A 26,268-nucleotide genomic window follows, 5' to 3' on the forward strand; every position below is an offset into this window, starting at 1 on the left:
AGGTCGTCGGATTACTTCCTCCGTCAATGTTATTGTGAAAGGTTTGACGCTCTGTGGGAAGATGAGAAATCGAACAATAAAGCACAACCTGATCGTTGTAATAGACTACGGTCAATCGAACAAGAAGGGTGGTAATTAAGTCTTTGTACTTCTTGGAAGAAGAGTAGCATATCAATCTCCAAAGTAGTGATATCTTCTTCATAATTTCAAGAGGATGTTGTTGTCAAGATTTTTAAAAACAAGCAGTGATATTTTTGTGTTTGCAAACGTTTTTTTTAGTGATTCCTAAAACTATATCCCTATAGTGTTTTTTTAAAGTCAACACAACTCTTTCTCCAACATCTAATATTACATCTTTTCATATGTGTCCTTAATTTAAGTAAGCATATAAGAAGGTTTTTTGTAACTATTTTTCACAACATCTATTACAATTCAGATCTTTTGCTGAATCTCCACCACAACAAGATCTTTGTTGTCGTCGCATCTTCGTCTGTGGATCTATTCCTTCCCCTCTCGGTAACAACAACAAGCGATATAAAAAATTCAGTTCAATAAGAGAAATATAGTTTAGGATGTTCCAATTTCTTAAATAAGTCATTTACCTAAGAATCTGCAGCCAAGTTTATTTTTTATATTTTCTTCCAAAAATTAGTTATCTAGCTAATTTACCTTAATGAATAGTACATGATCATTTAAACAAATTTGAAACTAGTATTATTAATGTATTTATATATTACAAGTTTTATCGTTATTAATTTAAGTAGTATCCAAGATTGTCAGTGAGAGTGCACACCGAGTTTCATTATCAATTGAAAACACATGCATGCACCCGCAATTACATAATCTCATGGAACATGTTATTAAGGATTTCGAACGATAATAAAAACATGATTTAGCATCAATTTTATATTAAAAAAAAATCGTAGAAAGTCCGGAACTTTGACCAATAATCTTTCTACATGCATGCGGCATGCCAACCGTTTGATGCTTCTGTTGCTATGTTATGGTGAAAAATAGGCTTAATTATGATCAACAAAAAAAAATCAATTTTATAACGATATTGATGTACTTCTTTTAATCAAGATAATTTTTTTTTCAATCATTGTTTGAATTTCTTGTTACGTGAACGTGAATATTTTTTTCGAATGTTAGCAAAAAAAAAAAAAAAATACGTTTCTTCATATGGAATTTCAATGCTACCCATAATGCGCAACGTTTGGTCTGTCTATAATTATGTCGGCATACAAGTTGTGACAAGTGAAAAAGGTAAGACCGTAAGAGAATGCATTATGCATGCCGTCTTTCTCCATTTTCATTACATTTTTGTACCTGTCACTTTCTTTTTTGGGCGAAATGTTTTCACGCTAAACTCAAAGTATGGCGCAATTCTTTTTCATTAACGTTACTTATATAGTACTTGTTTTTAGAATTACGGGTTAAACTCCATTTAGTAAATGAGTTTATTATCGATTTGACTGCTAGAACCTGCATATAAGAATCGAATTCAATCCTACCACGTGGAGTTCTTTTTTTCAGTCTACTTTTTCTCTCAATGAAGTTTAATGCGTTAGTTGAGAGTATCTATAAATAATTGACCCTTTTTCATTTTAGGATAATGTTTTAATTTAAATAAGTTATACCAATCTAAAATCAGCAAAAAGAAAACAAAACATACTATAATAAAATTTTCGGAAACACAAATACCATGAACATGCAAGTGCAACTAAACAAATGTTTTATTATATTAAGTTAACGTCACAGTCAAGTCTTTGGGTCAGAATCCATCGTTCTCGGACAGTCTGCGTTTTTACCGTTTACGCATTTTCCATAGCATTCCATAGTCTTTGGGTCAGAATCCATCGTTACCGTTTACCTATATTAAGTTTACTGTATTCTCCAACCAACACCATATTTTATTAAAAAAAAATTTATTTACATATATTACAAAACCATATTAAAAATTAAATATAAATATATTACTTTTTTGTTAAAAAAAAATAATATATATATTACTTTTGTGATATATAATTTTTTATAATTCTAACCAATAGTATTCAATAAATTTTTGTGAAGTTTACAATTCTTTAAGAATAACTAATAAATATTGATAAAAGTACTGTACTTATCTTTTTGAAACAACAAAATTCCTAAAAAAACAATACTGTAACAAGGAGCAGAAAAGTATTATATTAAATCAAATACTAACAAAATAATAGCTAGTATTTGATAACTAGTTTGTTTAGTAATACAAACAAAAAAATGTTAAATGAAATGCAAAACTCTTTACCATTTTACGATTTTTGAAACAAACTTTTTTTTTACTATAAAATACAATACTGTAACAAAAACAAAGGGAGTATTATATTGAATCAAAATACAAACAAAATAATAGCTAGTCTTTGATAACTAGTTAGTAACACAAACAAAAAAGTGTAAAACCAACTGCAAAATTCTTTACGATTTTAAATGCAACATCTTAAGGTGGACCATGATGGATGATTCATGAGTCTTGACTCTTCTTGAGGCTCAATTATTTGGGCGTGTTGACCAAAAAATTGTTCCATTGAAACAATTTTTTCTATATCCTCATCAAATACATTTTTAAAATATGTTGACAAAAAAAAAAAGAGAAAAATGCGTACTATAAATTTATGAGATCTCAGTCTATTAAACAAAGAAAAATGTTACATCTCCAACTTTACAAAAAGCTGATTTTATTTCTTCTCATATTTTTCTACTGGAAATGCAGGTGTGTTAATGATAAGTATGTGTAGTAAAAATTCAAACACAAAAATGATTTATGATAATGCATTGTAGATTCACATATTATAAAGGTGTAATAATTGAACAAATTAGGCTCAATCCTAGTAACGGAAGCACTTGCTCTTCGCAATGCCCTTAAAATGGCAGCCGATCAATCGGATATAGCCTCTTTCACGGTATTGTTGGACTCTCAAGTCTTGATCTCACTTATCAATGCTAAGAAATATCTTTCAAATCTCAAAGAAAATCATCCATGATATTGCTTCGTTTTGTAATTCTTTCGCTTCTATCTCTATTGCTTATGTCCCAAAGTCGTCCAATACTTTAGCCGACTCCTTAGTTAAGTCAGTCCTTGTGGCTTTTACTTCCTCCTCCCCTCCAAGAATGTAACACTCTCTGTCTTTTAGCAATGCAAGTTCGGTTTGAACAAAAACAAATTATCACAAAATGCCAAAAAATGAAAGACAATTAATTTATAATTAGGCTCATAAGTCAAATAGCCAATAACTTGCCCCATACCTAAGATAGTTACTTTAGGCGAAACGACGGAGAATTTAAGGACAATTGACTATAGAAAAGACTCTATATTATACTATTCACAGTGTCCCAAATATATATAAATTGCCTAACACATTGCCACCGTCGTTGACAAGTTTTCTTAGATTCAAAATTTAGTACATAGTATATATTATATAATTTATAAACCTAAGAAATGAAGGAAGGTGGATCTTAATATGTATAATTAATAGAGGCAAGACATGAAGGAAGATGGATCTTTACCAAAAACAGCTGGGCAGCTTTGAAAATGCAATGTTCGATGATAATAATATCTCAATAACAAACAACGCGTTTTTATCTCAGAAGACTCCAATATATTGACTTGGAACCACTAAAAGTCGCATTATTATTGTTTTGTTATATATATATATAATCCCAAAAAGTAAACAAACAAAAAATAAAATACAAACTATTGCGGAACAATACAATATATATATATATATATATGTAATTCTTATTGATTCAATTTTGAAAGAAATTTCTTTGTCTATATATTATTTTGATGTTTTTGTGTTTAACCTCATGAATAGAGAGATAATTCTCCGGCTTGGTAAACAAATACGTTGGATTGTTTTTTTACAAACAAAATCTCAATATATTTCTAACTTTAGCCCTACGAACCAAACTACAGGTCAATAAACGACGTGAAATCAAGCTAAATGGCAAATTATTAGAATTAGTCCGAATAATAAACAAATTCGTCTAAAATTGTAGAAAATTTTGGGATCTAAGAATGAGACTACATCATTTTTTTTTATCAACAACTACATCATTTTAAACCAAACTTAGAATTGTTAGGTCTCAAACTTCTAACACCGATTTGCTGCAAAAACAATTATGGATCGGATCAAGATATAGAGAGGATTTCACATTTGACTTCTATTGCTTACTCATTCCAAAAGACGGTTTGGTCTAGTTTTTGAAATTTAACCAATCTTGAAAATACGGAATTTGTAATGTACTTTACAAAAATTGTATATGCTAATTATAATTTTGTGATCTCAAATATTCATGTTTATATGATAAGATAAGAGATAACATGAATGCATTATTATATAATACCATAGAAGATAGAATGTATACAGTCTCAAAATAACAAAATTTAATACGGACCCACATCCCAAACCTCTCCCACTCTATATATTTGGTCTCTATAAAACCCACTAAACCTAAACTTTTCCAAAATCATACCAAAAAAACATTTAGTAACATCAAAATTTACAAAAAACAAAAAAACATGCTATCTCTCAAACTCTTCCTCGTAACACTCTTCTTATCTCTTCAAACACTCTTCATTGCTTCTCAAACTCTTCTTCCTTCAAACTCTTCATCAACCATATGCAAAACAACACCCGATCCAAAATTCTGCAAATCAGTGTTCCCACAAACATCTCAAGGCGACGTTCGCGAATACGGCCGCTTCTCCCTCCGCAAATCGCTAACGCAATCGCGGAAATTCACACGCACCATTGACAGATACCTCAAACGCAACAATGCACTATTATCTCAATCCGCCGTTGGAGCTCTCCAAGACTGCCGTTACCTAGCAAGCCTCACAACAGACTATCTCATAACATCGTTCGAGACGGTCAATATCACTACATCATCCAAAACGTTGTCGTTTTCCAAAGCCGACGAAATCCAAACACTTCTCTCCGCGGCTTTGACTAACGAGCAAACATGTCTTGATGGAATCAACACCGCCGCTTCCTCTTCATGGACTATACGAAACGGTGTCGCATTGCCTCTAATCAACGACACGAAGCTCTTTAGTGTCTCGCTCGCATTATTCACCAAAGGTTGGGTTCCAAAGAAGAAGAAACAAGTAGCCAGTTACTCTTGGGCCCATCCAAAGAACACTCACAGTCACACAAAACCATTCCGTCATTTCCGTAACGGAGCTTTACCGTTAAAGATGACGGAACACACACGCGCCGTTTACGAGTCTTTAAGCAGGAGGAAACTCGCTGACGACGATAATGACGTAAACACGGTGCTTGTAAGCGACATCGTAACGGTGAACCAAAACGGAACGGGGAATTTCACGACCATAACGGAAGCTGTTAATTCGGCGCCGAATAAAACTGACGGTACCGCCGGTTATTTCGTTATCTACGTGACGTCAGGTGTTTATGAGGAAAACGTAGTGATTGCCAAAAACAAAAGATATCTAATGATGATTGGTGACGGAATAAACCGTACGGTGGTTACCGGTAACCGGAATGTCGTCGACGGTTGGACCACTTTCAACTCCGCCACTTTTGGTACGTCTATAAGAGATAATTGCTCTATTTTTTTTTACCCATAAAAAAAATAATGCTATTTTTTGCACATGCACAACTTTGGTTTTTAACTATTTATTGAGCAATTTAAAATGATTGATTTTCTTAAAAAAAATTGTTTCTAAAATATTGTTTTTTAAAAATTTTCATACAATATTTATTGGTTAGTATTAATGAATTATAATTTTCAAAAAAATAGTTAATTATCATTGATTTAGAGTTATAAAAAACTGTAAAATATAAAATATAATATATTTATAATCAATATTTAATACGTTTTTTTAATACATGTGTTTTTTCTAAAAAAATAATCTTTAGAAAACAGATAGAATAGTATTTTTAAAATAATTCAAGAGTATAATTTGATATAGTTAGATAATAATAAACCTTTATTGAAATATGTTCTCCATAATAATAAAATATTAGTCAATCAATTCAAATAATCTAAGTAAAAAATAGTCACCGGCACTTTTGTTACGTTGCCGACGACACACATGGCTATGATGAGTTGATGAAATCTTAAAACTAACCACACAAATTATTCAGACTTTATAGACTTTTTTACGTGCGTAGTAGTTCGGATCATAATTGCACGTTTTTCACTATAGGACAAACTTTATATTACATGTAGTGAATAGATGACAAGACGCATTATTGAATTACTACTACCATTTTTCTTATAGAAATATTGTGACTTTATTTTTTCTCAGCTGTTACATCGCCGAACTTCGTTGCCGTGAACATGACTTTCCGAAATACCGCTGGACCAGAGAAGCACCAGGCCGTAGCTATGAGGAGCAGTGCAGATCTTTCAATCTTCTATAGTTGCAGTTTCGAAGCTTATCAAGACACTTTATACACACATTCACTAAGACAGTTCTATAGAGAATGTGACATTTATGGAACAGTCGATTTCATATTCGGCAATGCAGCTGTTGTGTTCCAAGACTGTAATCTCTATCCAAGACAACCGATGCAGAACCAGTTCAACGCTATTACAGCTCAAGGTCGTACTGATCCGAATCAAAACACGGGAATTTCGATTCACAATTGTACGATTAAACCGGCAGATGATTTGGTTTCGAGTAACTATACGGTTAAAACGTATTTGGGACGACCATGGAAGGAGTATTCACGTACGGTTTTTATGCAATCGTACATAGACGAGGTTGTTGAACCGGTTGGTTGGAGAGAATGGAACGGAGATTTCGCATTGAGTACGTTGTACTATGCTGAGTATAACAATACCGGTTCCGGTTCAAGTACTACAGATCGAGTGGTTTGGCCCGGTTATCATGTGATTAATTCTACGGATGCGAATAATTTCACAGTCGAGAATTTCTTGTTAGGAGATGGTTGGATGGTTCAGAGTGGTGTACCTTATATTAGTGGTTTACTTTCGTAATTTCTTGTATCTGATTATTTGTTTTAGCTATTATTATGGGTAAATTTTGGTCTTAATTTTGGTCCATTGTTGTAATTTGGAACATTCTTTAATAAAATAAAGATCTAATAAATTTTATTTACACTAATTAATATTTATGGTCATTATTTTATAGAGAAATTCTTACAAATAGCACTAAAACAACTTTATGACAATAATAGCACACAATCCATAAACTTCCAAAAATAACACTATTTGACTTACTATAAAGTTTTTGTTCTAAAGTATTACTAATTTATTTTTTCAATAATACCACAATTTTTATATAAAATCTATTCAACCAAAATAAATTTGAAATAAATTTAAAATATAAAATTTGGATATTCTATTTCTAATTTAGGGTATATATTTCAACCATTTAAAAGAAATTTTGATTCATTTGAATATTAGTTTATGGTATTATATTTGGTTTCTAATTTTCAATTTAGGGTATATATTTTTACTATTTTTCTAAAAAATTGACTCAATTTAATATTAAATTAGTGTTTGCTCTTAATTTTATTTTCTATTTTATATTTTCATTAAATTTAATTAAAGTTTATAGTGTTAGTTTGTGAAATTTTAAAAATATTGTGTTGATTTTGGAAGAAAACCTTTTTGGTGCTATATTTGTCAATAGCTCTATTTTATATTAGTCATAAAAAATAAAATAAAAATATCTCAAATATTTTGACTCCAAAAATATTAAATTAATGACATTTCTTTGTTCATTCACACCTGAGAGTAAAGAAGTGAGAAGGAGAAGAAAGAAGCAATGGAGAAGATAGAGCACACGACGATATCTACCAATGGTATTAACATGCATGTGGCTTCGATTGGTTCAGGTCCAGTGATCCTATTCGTCCATGGCTTTCCCGATCTCTGGTACTCATGGCGTCACCAGCTTGTCTCTTTCGCTGCCTTAGGTTACCGCGCAATCGCTCCAGATCTTCGAGGATACGGCGATTCCGATGCGCCGCCGTCTCGTGAATCTTACACCATCCTTCATATCGTCGGAGACCTCGTCGGATTACTGGATTCGCTCGGTGTTGATCGGGTTTTCCTCGTCGGTCACGATTGGGGAGCAATTGTTGCGTGGTGGCTTTGTATGATCAGGCCTGATCGAGTCAACGCGTTGGTCAACACTAGCGTTGTGTTTAATCCGAGGAATCCTTCTGTGAAACCTGTTGATGCGTTTAGGGCTTTGTTCGGCGATGATTACTACATTTGCAGGTTTCAGGTAATACTTTAAACTCATGAACACTTAATTGAAATGAAAATTAGGGTTTGGTGAAGTTCTCAGTGGTTGAAATCAAAGACATACTTAGGGTTTATTGATGATTACTGTTCATGATTTGATCACGTTAATGATAGATTGGTTGATTATGAACAAGAGTTGTGGCAAATTGCTTTATAGCCAATGCTTCTTTGGTGTTTAGTTATGAGATCAAGTTATTGAACCGATTTGAGATAGATGTATATTTAGGCGATTGCTTTTTGCCATGCCTTGATACTGCTTCAAGAAAGTTGAGCTTTTTATGTGTAAATGTATACACAATGAGAAATTTCTTAGCCACTATTAGTTTCTGTTTGTGTCTATAGAAACAGAGACCAGCCACCTACCTATACATAGCTGAACTTAGCTCAGGCTCTGACTCTGATAATGCAAGTTGCTATTGATGATTAGAAAAAGGCAATTAGTGCTTACTTTAATATAGTGCAGTCAAAGTCAAAGTCATTTACTTTATTTGAGTTACTTGCTTTAAGTAAATGTAGTTGGATCAGTCTTGTGGTCTTCAATTGCTTAAGTTGGTCCTACTAAAGATTTTGAGTTTCTTTTTTCTCAGGAGCCTGGAGAGATCGAAGAGGACTTTGCTCAAGTTGATACAAAAAAGTTAATAACCAGATTTTTCACTTCGCGTAACCCACGTCCACCTTGCATTCCAAAGTCAGTTGGTTTCAGAGGTTTACCTGATCCACCTTCTTTGCCCGCTTGGCTCACCGAACAAGATGTCAGGTTCTACGGAGACAAGTTTAGCCAAAAAGGCTTCACCGGTGGGCTAAACTACTATCGCGCCCTGAACCTGTAAGTCTTATGAATTCTAGCCACCTATTCTACATCATACAATCATCTTTTCATGGTTAATCTTGGACTTGAATCAATCTGGTCTTATCCTAACCTGCAGAAGCTGGGAACTAACAGCTCCATGGACCGGTCTACAAATCAAAGTCCCTGTGAAATTCATAGTGGGTGATCTAGACATAACATACAATATCCCCGGAACAAAGGAATACATACATGAAGGTGGTTTGAAGAAGCACGTACCTTTTCTACAAGAAGTGGTGGTAATGGAAGGTGTAGGTCACTTCCTCCATCAAGAGAAGCCTGACGAGGTCACTGACCATATCTATGGCTTCTTCAAGAAATTCAGAACCCGCGAAACCGCATCCTTGTAGTAGTTCTCCGTCTGCACAATGTCAAATTCAAGGTTGATTAAGCTTGATCAGGGTTACTTACTGTCTTAGAGCCCTACTATGTAATGTTTTCAAGGATGCTATCTGTGTATTGTGCTTGTTTAATAATTTAGCAAAATATAATAATAGAACAAATAATTTCTCAAATGTTGGCCATCTCCAGTTCAATATATCCTTAAACTTTTCTTATGTCCAAATTAATTTTCAAAATGTTGAATTCCTATGGTTTCTAGAAAACTTCAATTAAGCATAGATGATTTTTTTTAGGTGAAATTAATATCAAAAAACTGAAATATATGTACAATTTTATCAAAAATTATAAATCTACTAAGGACATTTATACCTACCAACTGAATAAATTCAATAAAATATATAATACCAATGTTTTTTTTTTGTCAACAGAATTGGTGTATTAATTTTTTGGCAGTGGATATTTTCAACAAAATCTAAAGCGCGTTCGACCACGCGCCTGTGACGCGTAAAACTCAGTTTGACAAATATTCACAATTAATTGAAGACGCCAGTCAGAAGAAAAAACCACTACGCAGCTTGAAAAGACAAACACACCCTCGTCTTCTTCCGTCGCACCGCTTCTACAGCAATGTCATTTTAGTCAAACCCCAAAATTCGAGCTCCCTTTGAAGAAAAAACCACCAAATCAGTTTCGTTGTCCCAAATCCAAAATTCCTCCTTCTTCTTCGCTGTAACGCTTTATACCTAATCGGAGATAAAACAATGCAATCGTCGAAAGGACGGCGGAAAGTTGGCTCCACAACCGCCGGAGCCGGTATAGATTCGGCGGAGAAGCTCGACGAGCTCTTGATATCGTCTGCCATTTGTAACGGTGAAGATTTAGGACCATTTGTTCGGAAAACTTTCGGTACAGGGAAACCAGAGACTCTTCTTCACCATCTCAAGTTTTTCGCACGATCTAAGGAATCAGAGATCGAAGAGGTATGTAAAGCTCACTATCAAGACTTTATCCACGCCGTAGACGATCTTAAATCGCTTCTCTCAGATGTTGAATCGCTTAAATCTGCGCTTTCCGATTCAAACTCTAAACTCCAATCTGTTGCGGCGCCGCTTCTTTCGTCTCTCGATTCGCTTGTTGAGGCTCAGACTGTGTCTAAGAACGTCGATCTGGCGATTGGAGCGGTGACTCATTGTGTTCGTGTTATGGAACTTGTCTCTCGAGCTAATCAGCATCTTCAGAGCGGTAATTTCTACATGGCGTTGAAATGTGTGGACTCGATTGAGAGTGATTTCATGGAGAAAACTCCTTCGTCAACGCTGAAACGGATGCTTGAGAATAGGATTCCGGCGATTCGATCTTATGTGGAGAGGAAAGTGAATAAGGAGTTTGGAGATTGGTTGGTTGAGATCCGTGTGGTGAGTCGGAATTTAGGTCAGTTGGCTATTGGTGAAGCTTCCGCGGCTCGTCAGCGAGAGGAGGAGCTCAGGATCAAGCAGAGACAAGCGGAGGAGCAGAGTAGACTTAGTCTACGCGATTGCGTTTATGCGCTAAACGAAGAAGAGGATGATGAATTTGGTTCTGGCCATGAAGGCAGCGATGGTGGTAGTTCCGGAGGTGGATTGCTAGGTTTTGATTTGACACCACTTTATAGAGCTTATCACATTCATCAGACACTATCTCTTGGGGATACTTTTAAGCAGTACTATTATAACAATAGGGATCTTCAGCTTACCTCTGACTTCCAGGTATCTACTATGACTCCGTTTCTCGAGTCACATCAGACGTTTTTCGCACAGATTGCTGGGTTTTTCATAGTAGAGGATAGAGTTTTAAGGACTGGAGGAGGGTTGATTTCGAAGCTGGAAGTGGAGACTTTGTGGGATACTGCTGTTACTAAGATGTGTGCTGTGTTGGAGGATCAGTTCTCTAGAATGCAGACGGCTAATCATCTCTTACTGATTAAGGATTATGTGAGCTTGTTGGGGGTGAGTCTACGCAGGTATGGCTATGCTGTTGATTCCCTTCTCGAAGTATTAAGCAAGCACAGGGACAAGTATCATGAGTTGTTACTATCTGATTGCCGTAAACAGATCACAGAAGCTTTATCAGCAGATAAGTTTGAGCAGATGTTGATGAAGAAAGAATATGAGTATTCCATGAATGTGCTCTCTTTCCAGTTACAAACATCAGAAATAGTACCGGCATTCCCTTTCATTGCTCCATTTTCGACCACCGTCCCAGATTGTTGCCGGATTGTGAGGTCTTTTATCGAGGATTCGGTTAGTTTCATGTCTCACGGAGGTCAGCTTGATTTCTATGATGTAGTGAAGAAGTATCTGGATAGGCTTCTAGGCGAGGTTCTCGATGAGGCTCTGTTGAAGCTGATTAGCACGTCGGTTCATGGAGTTTCTCAGGCAATGCAAGTTGCAGCAAACATGGCCGTATTTGAACGAGCTTGCGATTTCTTCTTCCGTCACGCTGCACATCTTTCAGGAGTTCCTTTGAGAATGGCGGAGAGAGGTAGGAGGCATTTCCCATTGACGAAATCTCAAAACACTGCAGAAGATACACTCTCAGGAATGCTTAAGAAGAAGATAGATGGTTTCATGACATTACTCGAGAATGTCAATTGGACAAGCGACGATATACCACAAGGTGGGAATGAGTACATGAACGAAGTGTTGATCTACTTGGAAACTTTGGTTTCCACCGCACAACAGATCTTACCCGCTAAAGTCTTGAAAAGGGTTTTGCGTGATGTCCTTGCTCACATTTCTGAGAAAATCGTTGGAACGTTATGCGGGGATCTAGTAAAAAGATTGAGCATGGCTGCAATCAAAGGACTTGATGTGGATATTCAGTTGTTGGACTCGTTTACAGAGAACCTAACTCCATTGCTCACGGATAAAGAAGCAAGAGAGATGAAAAAAGCGTTTGTCGAGATAAGACAGATGATCAATTTACTTCTGAGTAGTCATCCTGAGAATTTTGTAAACCCGGTGATCAGAGAAAGAAGCTACAATGCTTTGGATTACCGGAAAGTAGCCACGGTTTCAGAGAAATTCAGAGATCCATCAGATAGTATTTTCGGGACTTTTGGAACAAGAGGGTCGAGGCAAAACCCGAAGAACAAATCTTTAGATGCGTTGATAAAGAGATTGAAAGATGTGAGCTGATGATGGATCCCAGCACAAACCCAAAACGTAAGTACGATCCCGTCCTTTGTGTTAATTATATGATTGCTTTGTATTTCATTGTTGATGATTCGTTGGTCTCTCAAAAAGAAAGGCAAAAAAAAAAACACTAAAACTGATTTCACCCCAATATTGTTTTTTTTTTTTTTTCTTCTTCCATTAATAGCATTTTCGTTAATGAGTTCAATAGTTTGATTTTGAATTGCAAAGTTCATGTCACTGCAGCCTTTCACTATGCCGTAGCTTTTTACCGCATTAAGTCATCAATCGGATCCTTAGTACGGTTTTAGTTACGATCATGAAATAGTAAAATCAGTCCAGTGGAATGCAAACTTGGCTGAGTTTCTTTATTTCAATCAAGGTTGGTTTGGTTACCACGTGATCGTCGTTTTTCCCTATTAACACGTGTGCTCTCTCTGTCAATCAAATCGTCACCGTACATCTAATTTGCATGGTCTCTTCATCAGACAGTCCAGAACACACAAACACCTAACAACTGTTTTCGTCTTCTGTACTTAATGAGACACTTCAAAGCTTATGCTAAATTAGACACGAATCATAAGAGCAAAACTTAAAGAAGTAAAGAACCATGTCGCTAGACGCGAATACTTGTTCTATCGTCTTCTTTCTATTCTTCACTGTCTCTTTCGCCGTCTCCGGCCAAAAGCCAACCGCTTACGACGCCGTCAAACTCTATAACTTACCACCAGGAATCCTCCCAAAAGGAGTGGTTGACTATGAGCTTAACCCAAAAACAGGCAACTTCAAAGTCTACTTCAATGACACGTGTGAATTCACCATCCAATCCTACCAGCTCAAGTACAAATCAACTATCTCCGGCGTTATATCACCCGGTCATGTCAAGAATCTGAAAGGAGTTAGTGTTAAGGTTCTTTTCTTCTGGGTTAATATTGCTGAAGTGTCTCTTGACGGCGCCGATCTCGACTTCTCCGTCGGAATCGCGTCGGCGAGTTTTCCGGCTGCTAATTTTGAAGAGAGTCCTCAGTGTGGTTGTGGGTTTGATTGTAATAATGGGCTTTTATTTTCTTCTTGAATCTGTTGGGCCTTGTGTTGTACTGAATAAAAAATGCCCTTCTCTTATGATTGGCTTATGAGTATTGATTAGTTAATTAATAAATTGATTAATGTATGTGTATGATTAGTTCCTACCGAAAAAGCCCTTCTCTTTCATGTCAATTTGAGCTTTCCGAGACCGAGACTATTTAACCATTTTTGACTTTCTATTTAACATTAGAATTTTTTTGAAGTTTTTACACCAAAATAAATAAATTTAAGCGACCATAAAAACAAGAAAACTGGTCAAGTTAATTTATCTTCTTTTTTCATGGAGCAAAAGATTAATGTTTATACAATTTTTTATAAAAATAAGAGTTCGAATGGTGACTGTATTTTGCCGTGTAGGAAGAGAAGTACTGTACAGTTCAAATAATAACGAAAATATATATATATATATATATATAAAGATTTTAATACTGTTACAATACTGTTGCGGTGCAATTTTGAGTATGGTCTATATCATTATTCATAGTCTAAATTATATACAATTTTTTTTTGTCTTTTTGTTAACAAATGTCTTGATAAAATTTAATTCATGATTATCTAAGAGAACTTTTCCCAAAAATTTGTCTTATCACTACAACCTGACTGCCTGTAGAAACTAACCACGTGTCCAGTTGTCTACCTAAAACGGCGTAGTTTATATCTAACAAAAGATATTTTCAACGACCACCATTATTACAAAAAGTCTACGACGGCAAAACGAAAATCCACAGGCGGAGAAATCAAAAAACCAAAAATCCAATCTTTGGATTCTTACTTCTACGATTTGTGTGTTTCCTCAAACCCAAATGTCTCGTCTCCCGATTTTAATCGCTTCGTGTCTCTTCCTCTCTTCACTCACCGCCGCCGTCGTCACCGCCGCCGAATCCGATACTCCGACGGCTTATTCACTCCTCCAAAGCTACAACTTCCCCGTCGGAATCCTTCCAAAAGGAGTCGTAGCTTATGATTTAGACACAACAACAGGCAAATTCCATGCGTATTTCAACGATTCATGTAGCTTCAATCTTGTTGGTTCTTACCAATTGAATTACAAATCAACAATCAGTGGTTACATCTCCGAGAACAAGCTCAAGAAATTGACTGGTGTTAAAGTCAAAGTTTTGTTCTTGTGGCTTAACATCGTCGAGGTTATTAGAAACGGTGACGAGATGGAGTTTTCCGTTGGGATCACATCGGCGAATTTCGCGATCCAAGAGTTTTTGGAATCGCCTCAGTGTGGTTGTGGCTTTGAGTGCAAGGATTCGAAATTGGACATGATTGAGAGAATCCCTTTTCTTTCTTCGTCTTGAAATTGAAAAAGGTACAATCTTTTTTTGTAATTTGTCCCCAAAAAATCTTACCTTTCGAAAAGATCGCATCTTTTATGTATTGTCCAATAATATGAGCGTAGTGTCTGGAATTTGTAATTGTTTACTTTAGTTCTATTTATTGGATTCAAGTTCTGTAATGGTGAAAAGAAAAGATACTGAAGGGAGATGTGAACATTGTGAAGTGAACATTTGTAATCTTAGATTGAATGTTTTCATTTTTGTTCATAAGGTCCTTTACTCCTTATTTGTATTGATTTGGTTTGGATGTGCTGGGAATTAGGATGGAGCTGCAGTTAGTAGGTTAGAAGCCATCTAGTTTTGGAGATTGAGATATTTGATCTTGGATAGGATTGAGCTGCAGTTAGTAGAATAGAATCTATCGATCATTCGATTTCGGATGTTACTCTTCGGTGAGAAGAGAATTAGCTTGCAGATGTTAGAGATATGTAGTGAAGATTTTATTGGTAGAGTCTGGTGCTTTTGGGGTAACTGTGAAATGTTTCATCTGTTTTGGGAGGAATTAGATCATGGTTCTTTGAAGATCTACACTGATTCCTATAATACATCATACCATTGTGTCGATGATCGATATTGGTCTATGTGATTTACTAACCTTCATAGGCTTGAGAATTGAGATAGTAACATGAAATGGGAAATGTCACAATAACTCTGAGCTATACTGATTCCCCTCGTTTGAGATAGATGTCTACCGTTTGAATGTAGATTGAATTACAGGTTATAAATCACATTCTTTTGTGTAAGGTAATATTTGATTGCTGACTAGAACATAAAAAGAGGGTTATGGAGATTTTAGGTAATATTCTTGTTCTTCTTCTTCTGGTGGGCTTTTGAGAAGAAAGGTTTTAAATTAAAAGCTTAATTCAACTGAACCGGGTTATGGATCGAATAACCGGTTATAGTTTCGGGCCTTTAATGCTTAAACTTAATCCCCGTAACTCGTAAGGATTCATAGTTCATACATCTACGTTATTATTACAGTTTTGGTCGTGAACCATTCGTCAATGGATCTGAAAGGACAAATAGGAAATCAACGAATGTGCACAAACATTTATTTCCGGTTAAGTCCTTTTAAACCGGTGACGTCGAGCTCTTGAGAGTTGATACTGATGGCAGTAAAGAGAACAATTTCGTTCTTTCTACCATATGCGACCTAGTAATGGTAATGACGTAATGAGACAGTTCTGTGGGAGGCATCACCTTATACATGTCCTTGTCAAACGAATTATGCAGGCATCGAATAGAAGTCGTGTCTAGCAAAAGATCATTAACTAAATAGAAATATCAAATTAACAAAAATAGTCAACTATCGATGACTTTTCACTTTTGGAAGAAAAGAATATAGAAAGTCTACGAAGCTTGTTCATCCAACTCCAATGTATATTTCTGATACGCATAGGAATTTACAGGTAGCAATAGTTTTTGCAGTATGAAAATAACACTACGTACATTCATTATTTGGTAACGATTTTTTTTTCTTTCTTTAAATTAGTACATGGTATAATACAAAACAACTATTTTCTTCTCGTGAAATATCTAGCATTTATTAAGCCTTTAAAAGGTTCTAGAACATAAGTTAACGTTACTCGTAAAATATTTTCAAACTTCTTTTTTCGTTTGTCTTTCTAATTTCAATGCATGGTATTATGAAGCTATAACAAACATACGTTATTAGGGTTAGGTATTAAACTAAAGGCTGACTTAGTTTTGCCAAATTTTTCAGTATGTTTACAAATCGCAGGGATGTAGGATCATCTTATGTCTAGTCGTTATCTAAACATGTGCGAAAACTTATCTTTAAGTATAAGGAATATACCAACTTTTTATAGTTTCTATTCCATTGTTTTTGAACTACTAGAATTAGTATGTCTACATCCAAATGACTTGTTAATATGCAAATAATGATTATATGAAATGATTAGATACGAATTGGCAAACAACTCAAAAGAATAAAGGAACATGTAACAAAAGAGATGACTCAATTATTTATGCATTTTATAGTCAAGTAAAAGAAAATTCAATGCTAATAGATTCGATGCACCAAGTTGCCCTCTGTCAATAAGTCTCCCTCAAGTCTCAAAGCCTTTGAGCATAATTGACTCTTCAAAAGAAGACAGGACACGTCTTATGTTTCTTTGCCCTTTTGAATTCTTTTACTTCGCCTTCAAATATCTCTTTTTTCTTAGGTTTTAATTTGAAAATGGATTTATCCAAATATATTCATATAGATTAGATATTGTTAAATACTAGTTTTGAAATTATTTTATCAATGATGATTGAATTAATTTTCCAAAAACATAAGAAATAGTTTTTGTTCCTTTTCTCCATATACCTTGTGTAAGAATGAAAACAAAAAAGGAATGAATAAGAGGATCAGGATTCAGGACAGAAAAAGAGAAGAAGAGAGAATCAAAAGTGTGGTTTGATCTTTGGGTCTCATTTAGACGTGTGAAATAAATACTTCACTAAGACAAAGATTTAATAGTTTACCCTCACTAAAGAAAGTAACTAAATAACTAAAATATTTTGTAATCATTGATCAATGTGTGATTAGAGATGGACACGAAGAGTTCAACTTAAGATGTCTACTAAACCTATTAACCTAACATACACTTGTAGTATAAAATATAGTAACAGGAACGGTCGAAACTCCAGAGGTACAAAACATGTCTTTAAAAACTGATTTAAGTTAATTAACTACATTATTAAATGATTTCTATGTCAAGTACCTGTTGCTAAATGCACTGCCACTAATTATAATCTATTACTACTAACAATTAGTAGTAACCAAGAGTCAAGAGACATGATTCTGTCGGTTATATCCATGCAAGGAACAAAACCATATAATTAAGAAGCTTTATATGTTGATCCACTACCATGAATTCCTAATGCTTATCTATGCTTATGCTATATGCCAATATTTTTTAAAAGTCCAATTGTTCATCATTACATTCCTTTTAATACGTTATCTCATACGTTAATTAGATTATAATTATAAAAAACACACATACGATATTTGAACATTTTCGTATGCCAATCAAATTGGAACGATACAAAGAAAATTATCATACCTACTCATCACCTATAGTTACATTATGATTCTGAATCAAAATAACCAATAATGGTTTTGTCATATAGGACGTTTGTACAAACGTTAAGCAATAAATTTATCATACAGAATTCTATAATCAGAATTCTGTAATCAGTTAAGAAGTTCTGAAATGGTTTTATAAGAAAAACTCTATCATACATCCAACGATCCTTTTGTTACAATTAGAGGAAACCAAACGCTTCTCTATTTTATTCATTACAGAACCGCACTTAACATATGAAAATAGGGTTCACTGCACCAGATCATTACCCACTAATCTCCTCTTAAAGACCTTGACAAAATTACATGTAATAATAATCAATCACTGCTTGTTGTTCAAGAGAGCTGCTCGTAGCTCAGCCGCGTCAATCTCGTTGGAACCGGTTTCGGGTCTGTAATAACCGGTTTTGGGATCTGGAACCCAAGAAATCTTCTGGGTTGATTCTTCCACTCCCTTCTTCTTCATCACAGCCGAAGCAACAGCTCCACTTCTTCCACCGCTCGAAACGCTCCCTTGCGCCGCCGTGGCCGCATAACCACGTCTGTTATCACACAAAAAACGACACCGTTTAGAAAAAAACAGAGCATAACTACAAGAAAAAAACAGAGCATAAAGTAGAAAACAGAACAATAGAGACTTACCGGAAGATAGCATTGGAGAGTTCACGAGAGACGAAAGCAGATACGATCTTAACGTTAGAGATAGAACGAGCCATTTTCGAAGTAAGTGGTTTCTTGAAAAGAGAGAAAACAGACTTTTTATTCTTGTAGCTTCTTGTCGCCGCCGCAGAAGGAGAGATATATCCGAGGAATGAGATAATTATACTGCGGCAACGAGATTGAAGAAAGTTGGTATCGTCTGTGTTCTCTCTCTCAAGGCTTTCGAAAATGGTTTGAAGAGATGAGAAGAGAGGAAGAGGAGAGGAAGGTTTATATAGGAGAGAGTGAAGGAAGAGAGGAAATAAAGGAAGTGACTCCGAAATTGTCTTCTCACTTCTCATAAACGGCTGCGTCAATTCTGGCCTTTGAGTCTTTTGACCCATAATTAGCTTTGCTTTTTTTATATAATTAAAGTCAAAATTGGACTTTTTTTTTTTGTTTAAATATAGTTAGATTTTAAATGTGTGATTTACAAGGGGAAATTAATGTTTTATGTCAAACAAAAAAAATCAATGATTTATTTGAAAAATGCAAACTTTCAGAGTTATTATCCAATATTTTTAGTTGAATAATATTTTTTCTGTTCTTTATTATTTAATTTTTTAGAAAAAAATTTGTTTCAAAAAGTTAATTTTTAAAAAGTTTTTATGCATTATTTATTAGTTATTATTGATAATTTGTAAACTTTAAGATAAATAATTGAATATTATTAGTTTAAAGTTATAAAAAAATATAAATTACAAAAATTAATATATTTATGATTAGTTTTAATATATTTTTTTAATCTGTGTTTTTTTTTAGAAAATTAATTATAAATTTAATACGATTTAAATAATTCGGTTATATTTTGAAAATTGTAAAATTAAATCTTAGTAAAACCGTTGAAAATTTGTGTTTCAACTTATTTTCCATTACTTTCTAATTATAACGTATTACAAAAAAAAAATTGTATTATACGAACGGTTCAATGATTGATGCTCATCTACTATAAGTAGACGTGTGTAAAGTAGGCAAAGTGAGGTTCGAATTATAAAATGTGTTTAAGCATGTCAAGATGCCATTTGTTAAAAGTTTATTGACTAACTTGCGTGTACTAGCCGTCCATCTACAATACAAAAATATGTTATAGCCTACAATAAATGATAGTATGAAAAATTAAATAGCACTATGATATTTTGAGGCGGTGGAGTTTCTATTGATTGGTTATCGATGACCACTTGCATCGTCAAATGGTTCTTTGATTCGTGGTTTCGGCCCCAGCTTCATACTATCACGAGACTCGACCATCTTGTTTTTTTCTTCTTCTTCTTGGTAAATGGTTTCACAACTTGGTTCCTCTTTCTTTCATTTTATTTTATATACTATCATAGCATTTTGGTTGGATTTCTCGAGATAGTATATTTTTTAGTTACTATCATTACATAAGTATATTTTAAAAAACTAATTATATGAATTATGTAGCTAACTAGATAGATAATCGTATAACCAATTCATGTTAGTATAGTATAGTTTAAGTATGTATTTTGGGATTACAAGTGTGGTTGGCATCAAGACAAGGATGGTGATAGCCTTTCTCTGTAATTTGGTTTAAGAAAAGTTTTTGCATTTTATGTATAAACGTGTTTTTTTTTTATAATTTAAAATTTCAACAAAAAACAATTTTTTTTAATAATGATTGACCACTATAGACAATTTAAATGATAAAAAAAACCCCCAATTTTTCACAATGTTTTGGAGATTAGTCTAGATTTTTTGTCCAAATTTTCCGATTGTAAGAATTAAGAAGCAATGAACATTTGTGTTAAGCTTAATGATTTGTACTCACAATATCTTTTAAATTTAAAATTGTTAACCAAAATATCCTATATATTGTACTTGTAATAGAAATATAAACTATTAAAAACAACACTTTATTCATATAATATAAGTTAAAACATATGTTTTTTTTAGTATGTTCTAATCACACCTATTAAAAAAAGTTGAAGCTAAATGAGCCAAAAAGAAAAATAAAGATAGGGGATGGGGACAGGCTGTAATGTTAGGCGGTTGGTATATGAACTGAGAACATGTCTGTTGGTTCGGTCCATCTACACCACTCAACCATTTGGCTATGTTTTCTTTTTGGCTTTTGCATGTTCTCTCTACTTTTCTTCTTTGGTCAAAATCTCTATCTCGTCTTTTACATGGCTTACCCGAATGTTAGTTGTCATGTAAATTTGGTTATGAAAAGATATTTTATATAAACTTTATCGTATATTAATATCGTTATCATCTAACCATTTTTTAAAACTAAACTAGAACCATCCAGTTTTACAAGAGTTTTTTTTTTTTTTTTTCTAACTAAATAATATTTGAAGTGTACAATATTAACAATATATGGGCCAAATAATAGTGGAAACCAAATCGTTAGTCCCACTTTATGATGGGCCTGTTGATTCTTATGTCTTCTTCGTAAGTTGTGATTATGCAGATTACGGGCTAATAAACATGCATGTTTAGTTTTTACTGTCCAAGTAACGAAATTTTATCTTTTGGGTTGTTGGCCCATTTCATATATTCCAAATGCCAAATCCAGCCCGGCTCGACACAGCACTGCTCGGCTCAACACTCGTATGCGGTTGGTAGCCACTTAAGACCTTGGTTTGATTAACATGTTACGAATAATTTGTGTCCCTTTTTCTTCAAGGAGACTAATCTCTTTTAATAAAAAAGAATTGTGTCATTAGTCAACACAAGTCCTATAATCCGTTTACGGTAATTTGTATGCACGTCCTTGGAAAAGTGAGTAGTGGCGTAGCATTACAGCCAAAAACTATTTGTATATTTTTCTTTTCGTTAAACAACCAGCAAAATTTTCAGAAAAATGTTCTTAAATTATAAATTAGTAGTACATTTTAAAACATAGAGATTTTTTGTTTCTTTTAATAGAAGAGTTAAACCTATGTACAAAATTTCAACTCCTTTTCAAAGTATTTGCCTGTTACTAGATTTTTAACCTTTTTTTTTTTATCTTTCATGATTTTCTATTGCTTGCCATCATCAATGGTAGGAAATAAATACTATTTTAAAAAGGTCAGGGGTGGATTTAAGAATCAATCCAAAAGTTTGGGGTCTTTTGGAGATTAAAAAGTTATATGGGAAATATCCACAAATATGAACGAGAACTTTTGTCAAAAAAATTTAAAATAATTTTTCAAAAAGCCCTAAAGCTTTCAAGGGAAGCCATCGATGAAGAAGAAAACGAAGAAGAAGACTCTTCAAATGCTCGCGCGAACTCACTTCTGACGAAAACCATACTTCCTCAGTCTCATTCCCTTTCCGACGAACTATTCTCCTGAAGAAGAAGACGAAAATGGCGAACAAGCTCAAAGTCGACGAACTCCGTTTAAAACTCGCCGAGCGTGGACTCAGTACTACTGGAGTCAAAGCCGTTCTGGTATTTCTCTGAATTGCATTGAAATACTCTTTCTATTTTGTTGATATTCGAATTTGTTTATTGGGTGTTTCGTGTAGGTGGAGAGGCTTGAAGAGGCTATCGCAGAAGACACTAAGAAGGAAGAATCAAAGAGCAAGAGGAAAAGAAATTCTTCTAATGATACTTATGAATCGAACAAATTGATTGCAATTGGCGAATTTCGTGGGATGATTGTGAAGGAATTGCGTGAGGAAGCTATTAAGAGAGGCTTAGATACAACAGGAACCAAAAAGGATCTTCTTGAGAGGCTTTGCAATGATGCTAATAACGTTTCCAATGCACCAGTCAAATCCAGTAATGGTTTGTTCAATTCTCTGGACTATTGAGAAATTTGGTAAAAATTGAGTCTTTTTAATGTTGTTATTGTCATTGTGTATTAAGGGACAGATGAAGCTGAAGATGACAACAATGGCTTTGAAGAAGAAAAGAAAGAAGAGAAAATCGTAACCGCGACAAAGAAGGGTGCAGCGGTGTTAGATCAGTGGATTCCTGATGAGATAAAGAGTCAGTACCATGTTCTACAAAGGGTGAGGATTTGGAACCTAATCTTGAGTTTTTGCATCTTATCGTGTTCATGAATGTTGTTAGAAACTGTTTCTTTTTTTGTTGAATGTTGTAGGGTGATGATGTTTATGATGCTATCTTAAATCAGACAAATGTCAGGGATAATAATAACAAGTTCTTTGTCCTACAAGTCCTAGGTCAGTCTTCCAAAACCTTCAACAATAATTTCCCTGGTTACTTTCCAAGATTAATGAGACGATACTTGTCTTGTTCGAGTACTGGAAACCTCTTGAAGCAGCTTTTGATGACTCTTTGTCATTCTTCTTGGTTCCAGATACTATCATCATTGATCTATCTTATCTATTGTGCATTGTGCAGAGTCGGATAGTAAAAAGACATACATGGTTTACACCAGATGGGGAAGAGTTGGTGTGAAAGGACAAAGTAAGCTAGATGGGCCTTATGACTCATGGGATCGTGCGATAGAGATATTTACCAATAAGTTCAATGACAAGACAAAGAATTATTGGTCTGACAGAAAGGAGTTTATCCCACATCCCAAGTCCTATACATGGCTCGAAATGGATTACGGAAAAGAGGAAAATGATTCACCGGTGAGTGTTTTGGAATCCTCACTTCTCTTTCTCTTCTTACTATTTGTTGTGTGGTATGATCCAAGGGATCTGCTGGAATGAGGTTTTTGAGTGCATATCTACTTTTCTTTTTCCCGTTTAATTGCAATTATATATTTTTTTTCTCTTCGTTCAAATGTGCACTTTACTCAGAGTTCACGATTGTTTTTTTTCTCAGGTCAATAATGATATTCCGAGTTCATCTTCCGAAGTTAAACCTGAACAATCAAAACTAGATACTCGGGTTGCCAAGTTCATCTCTCTTATATGTAATGTCAGCATGATGGCACAGCATATGATGGAAATAGGTTTGAGTCTAACTTTGATCACTTCATTCAAGTGAGAGCATCCATTGGCAGATTAACAGTGATTTTTATATGTCGATACATTATCTCTTTGTTTTGGTGTCCTATTACCTGCGTTTGTACTTCCTATCTTTTGTCCTATCCATTTGTTTGCCATTTTGCTGGTTTCTTTACTTCTTGCTGATTTTTCATACATCTTCTAAATTTGGAATTGAAGGATATAACGCTAACAAATTGCCACTCGGCAAGATAAGCAAGTCCACAATTTCAAAGGTAAAGATAGTAAACAGTCTGTTTGGTCTCATTTCCGTAAATTATAGTTTGGTGTGATTTCAGATGATATAATCTCCTCTTCCACATGTCTAGGGTTATGAAGTGCTGAAGAGAATATCGGAGGTGATTGATCGGTATGATAGAACGAGGCTTGAGGAACTGAGTGGGTATGTATCTGGTTAATTGCTAGACAATTTTTCGCATTTAGTTGATTATGTAACTGTTTCCCATAAAGAAATTAGATTTGAACTAGTCTAACTTTGTTTATCATTGATGCAGAGAGTTCTACACAGTGATACCTCATGATTTTGGTTTTAAGAAAATGAGTAAGTTCATCTGTGCTAAGGTTTACGATATATATAACTAAACATTCACTAACATCTGAATTCCGAGCTGTAACAGGCCAGTTTGTTATAGACACTCCTCAAAAGTTGAAACAGAAAATTGAAATGGTAATTTTTCCTACTGTTTCCTTACTTGACTAGTTTTGGTCTTCAGAAAAGCAATGGTTTGTCGCTACATGTTTTGTGTAGTTTTTAATATATCGTTTTTTTGTAAGGTTGAAGCATTAGGTGAGATTGAACTCGCAACAAAGTTGTTGTCCGTCGACCCGGGATTGCAGGTAATTCAGTCAGTCTATGTGGTTTGAAGGCATGAAATCACTCCGTCGTATAGTTCTCTAAGAATATGACATTATTTTTTGCAATGGCTGTAGGATGATCCTTTATATTATCACTACCAGCAACTTAATTGTGGTTTGACGCCAGTAGGAAATGATTCAGAGGAGTTCTCTATGGTAAATTTTCGGTTTTGTGAACTTTGAACAAATATCTTTGATACTCGAGCATCTCAAACATGTCTGTGTTTTAAACCTTTTGGTGTTTACTCCTTAAAACCAAAATCAGGTTGCTAATTACATGGAGAACACTCATGCAAAGACGCATTCGGGATATACGGTTGAGATTGCTCAACTATTTAGAGCTTCGAGAGCTGTTGAAGCTGATCGATTCCAACAGGTATGTTATGGTATTTCGAGCTTGTCAGTACCATACACATTATTCTGATTTCTCGTTTTTGGCATTGTGAGACTTTAATTTTTCTTGGCAGTTTTCAAGTTCGAAGAACAGGATGCTACTCTGGCACGGTTCACGTCTCACTAACTGGGCTGGTATTTTATCTCAAGGTAACATGTTACTCTTTTTCCTCTTAGTAACTACTTTTTTTCTTCTCCTCTTGGGGGATTTTCAATTGCATAGTAAAATGAACAACTATGAGACACCAAGCAGGTCTGCGAATAGCTCCTCCTGAAGCGCCTGTAACTGGTTACATGTTTGGAAAAGGGGTTTACTTTGCGGATATGTTCTCCAAGAGTGCGAACTATTGCTATGCCAACACTGGCGCTAATGATGGCGTTCTGCTCCTCTGCGAGGTATACTCGCTTCTTGTCTCTATTCATATAGAAAACAACAAAACTACTGTATAACTACAGGACCTCTATAGCCATTCAACATAACTATCCTTATGTTTCCTAACGATAAAAACTTCTCTAGGTTGCTTTGGGAGACATGAATGAACTTCTGTATTCAGATTATAACGCGGATAATCTACCCCCGGGAAAGCTAAGGTATGAAGATAATCTCATTCATATTTCACACAAGTTCCTTATCTCAAACCGCAATGAATTATGATTTACTATTTTTGTACTGTACCTTGATTTGTTATTTGATGGTTGCAGCACAAAAGGTGTGGGGAAAACAGCACCAAACCCATCAGAGGCTCAAACACTAGAAGACGGTGTTGTTGTTCCACTTGGCAAACCAGTGGAACGTTCATGCTCCAAGGTTTTTGTTTTTGTCTTGCTTCAACACACATTCACAAAATCTAACTCTCTCAAATTTCATAAACTGACTTTATATAACTTTTGCAGGGGATGTTGTTGTACAACGAATATATAGTCTACAATGTGGAACAAATCAAGATGCGTTATGTGATCCAAGTCAAATTCAACTACAAGCACTAAAACTTATGTATATTAGCTTTTGAACATCAACTAATTATCCAAAAATCAGCGTTTTATTGTATTTCTTTCAAACTCCTTCATCTCTGATTTTGCACGGTTCACTCGTATATTGGTACGCTAAACCGCAAACCATACCCAATTTTATCCGGTTTAGTTGGTATGATTGAGAAATTCTTATTCTCTGAAACTCGATTTTATTAGTATTTAAGCGAAAGAGAAGAAACCCTA

The 26,268-nt window shown here is 34.7% G+C and overlaps 7 protein-coding genes, 1 long non-coding RNA gene and 1 other non-coding gene across 14 annotated transcripts; 7 read left to right on the forward strand and 2 right to left on the reverse strand.

Moving 5' to 3' along the window:
* Positions 1-3,014: 3,014 nt before the first annotated feature.
* Positions 3,015-3,408, forward strand: AT4G04115. Its single transcript, NR_141777.1, has one exon. It is a non-coding gene; the product is annotated as an other RNA (long non-coding RNA).
* Positions 3,409-4,429: 1,021 nt separating this feature from the next.
* Positions 4,430-7,135, forward strand: ATPMEPCRB (Plant invertase/pectin methylesterase inhibitor superfamily). Its single transcript, NM_116466.4, has 2 exons — positions 4,430-5,585; positions 6,314-7,135. Exons 1-2 carry the CDS (start codon positions 4,559-4,561, stop codon positions 7,006-7,008), a joined length of 1,722 nt encoding a protein of 573 aa, NP_567227.1. The 5' UTR covers positions 4,430-4,558; the 3' UTR covers positions 7,009-7,135.
* A 540-nt stretch (positions 7,136-7,675) lies between these two features.
* AT4G02340 (alpha/beta-Hydrolases superfamily protein) lies at positions 7,676-9,695 on the forward strand. Its single transcript, NM_116467.5, has 3 exons — positions 7,676-8,266; positions 8,874-9,112; positions 9,213-9,695. Exons 1-3 carry the CDS (start codon positions 7,802-7,804, stop codon positions 9,481-9,483), a joined length of 975 nt encoding a protein of 324 aa, NP_567228.1. The 5' UTR covers positions 7,676-7,801; the 3' UTR covers positions 9,484-9,695.
* Positions 9,696-10,193: 498 nt separating this feature from the next.
* SEC15B (exocyst complex component sec15B) lies at positions 10,194-13,144 on the forward strand. Of its 2 annotated transcripts, NM_001340371.1 has the most exons (3): positions 10,194-11,220; positions 11,272-12,678; positions 12,895-13,144. In NM_001340371.1, exons 1-2 carry the CDS (start codon positions 10,237-10,239, stop codon positions 12,649-12,651), a joined length of 2,364 nt encoding a protein of 787 aa, NP_001319844.1. In that variant the 5' UTR covers positions 10,194-10,236; the 3' UTR covers positions 12,652-12,678; positions 12,895-13,144. The 2 variants fall into 2 exon arrangements, with proteins under 2 accessions (NP_001319844.1, NP_567229.2); NM_116468.4 differs by lacking the exon at positions 12,895-13,144 and having other exon boundaries at positions 11,272-12,854.
* A 21-nt stretch (positions 13,145-13,165) lies between these two features.
* On the forward strand, positions 13,166-13,882 carry AT4G02360 (transmembrane protein, putative (Protein of unknown function, DUF538)). Its single transcript, NM_116469.3, has one exon. It carries the CDS (start codon positions 13,259-13,261, stop codon positions 13,721-13,723), a length of 465 nt encoding a protein of 154 aa, NP_192145.1. The 5' UTR covers positions 13,166-13,258; the 3' UTR covers positions 13,724-13,882.
* Positions 13,883-14,314: 432 nt separating this feature from the next.
* Positions 14,315-15,363, forward strand: AT4G02370 (pectinesterase (Protein of unknown function, DUF538)). Its single transcript, NM_116470.2, has one exon. It carries the CDS (start codon positions 14,538-14,540, stop codon positions 15,039-15,041), a length of 504 nt encoding a protein of 167 aa, NP_567230.1. The 5' UTR covers positions 14,315-14,537; the 3' UTR covers positions 15,042-15,363.
* A 2,758-nt stretch (positions 15,364-18,121) lies between these two features.
* SAG21 (senescence-associated gene 21) lies at positions 18,122-19,185 on the reverse strand. Of its 3 annotated transcripts, none has more exons than NM_116471.4 (2): positions 18,814-19,164; positions 18,122-18,713 (listed from the first exon to the last, which is right to left on the reverse strand). In NM_116471.4, the coding sequence occupies exons 1-2, from the start codon at positions 18,885-18,887 to the stop codon at positions 18,494-18,496; spliced, it is 294 nt and encodes a 97-aa protein (NP_567231.1). In that variant the 5' UTR covers positions 18,888-19,164; the 3' UTR covers positions 18,122-18,493. The 3 variants fall into 3 exon arrangements, with proteins under 3 accessions (NP_567231.1, NP_001328319.1, NP_001078346.1); NM_001340372.1 differs by having other exon boundaries at positions 18,153-18,713; positions 18,814-19,185; NM_001084877.1 differs by having other exon boundaries at positions 18,423-18,713; positions 18,810-19,073.
* On the reverse strand, positions 18,884-19,063 carry MIR2936. The gene has a single exon (NR_141778.1). It is a non-coding gene; the product is annotated as a microRNA ath-MIR2936 precursor (primary transcript).
* Positions 19,186-21,845: 2,660 nt separating the features above from the next.
* On the forward strand, positions 21,846-26,266 carry PARP2 (poly(ADP-ribose) polymerase). 3 transcript variants are annotated; one of them, NM_116472.4, is made up of 18 exons: positions 21,846-22,267; positions 22,345-22,606; positions 22,688-22,833; positions 22,926-23,007; positions 23,189-23,424; positions 23,621-23,750; positions 23,965-24,020; positions 24,114-24,187; positions 24,300-24,346; positions 24,423-24,472; positions 24,580-24,642; positions 24,736-24,816; positions 24,926-25,036; positions 25,128-25,203; positions 25,307-25,449; positions 25,571-25,644; positions 25,756-25,861; positions 25,948-26,266. In NM_116472.4, the coding sequence occupies exons 1-18, from the start codon at positions 22,184-22,186 to the stop codon at positions 26,038-26,040; spliced, it is 1,914 nt and encodes a 637-aa protein (NP_192148.2). In that variant the 5' UTR covers positions 21,846-22,183; the 3' UTR covers positions 26,041-26,266. The 3 variants fall into 3 exon arrangements, with proteins under 3 accessions (NP_192148.2, NP_001329308.1, NP_001329307.1); NM_001340373.1 differs by having other exon boundaries at positions 22,014-22,267; positions 22,694-22,833; positions 25,948-26,145; NM_001340374.1 differs by having other exon boundaries at positions 22,030-22,606; positions 25,948-26,227.
* Positions 26,267-26,268: the final 2 nt, after the last annotated feature.

The sequence above is a fragment of the Arabidopsis thaliana genome, chromosome 4 (genome assembly GCF_000001735.4).
Source record: "Arabidopsis thaliana chromosome 4, partial sequence".
Taxonomy (NCBI): domain Eukaryota; kingdom Viridiplantae; phylum Streptophyta; class Magnoliopsida; order Brassicales; family Brassicaceae; genus Arabidopsis; species Arabidopsis thaliana.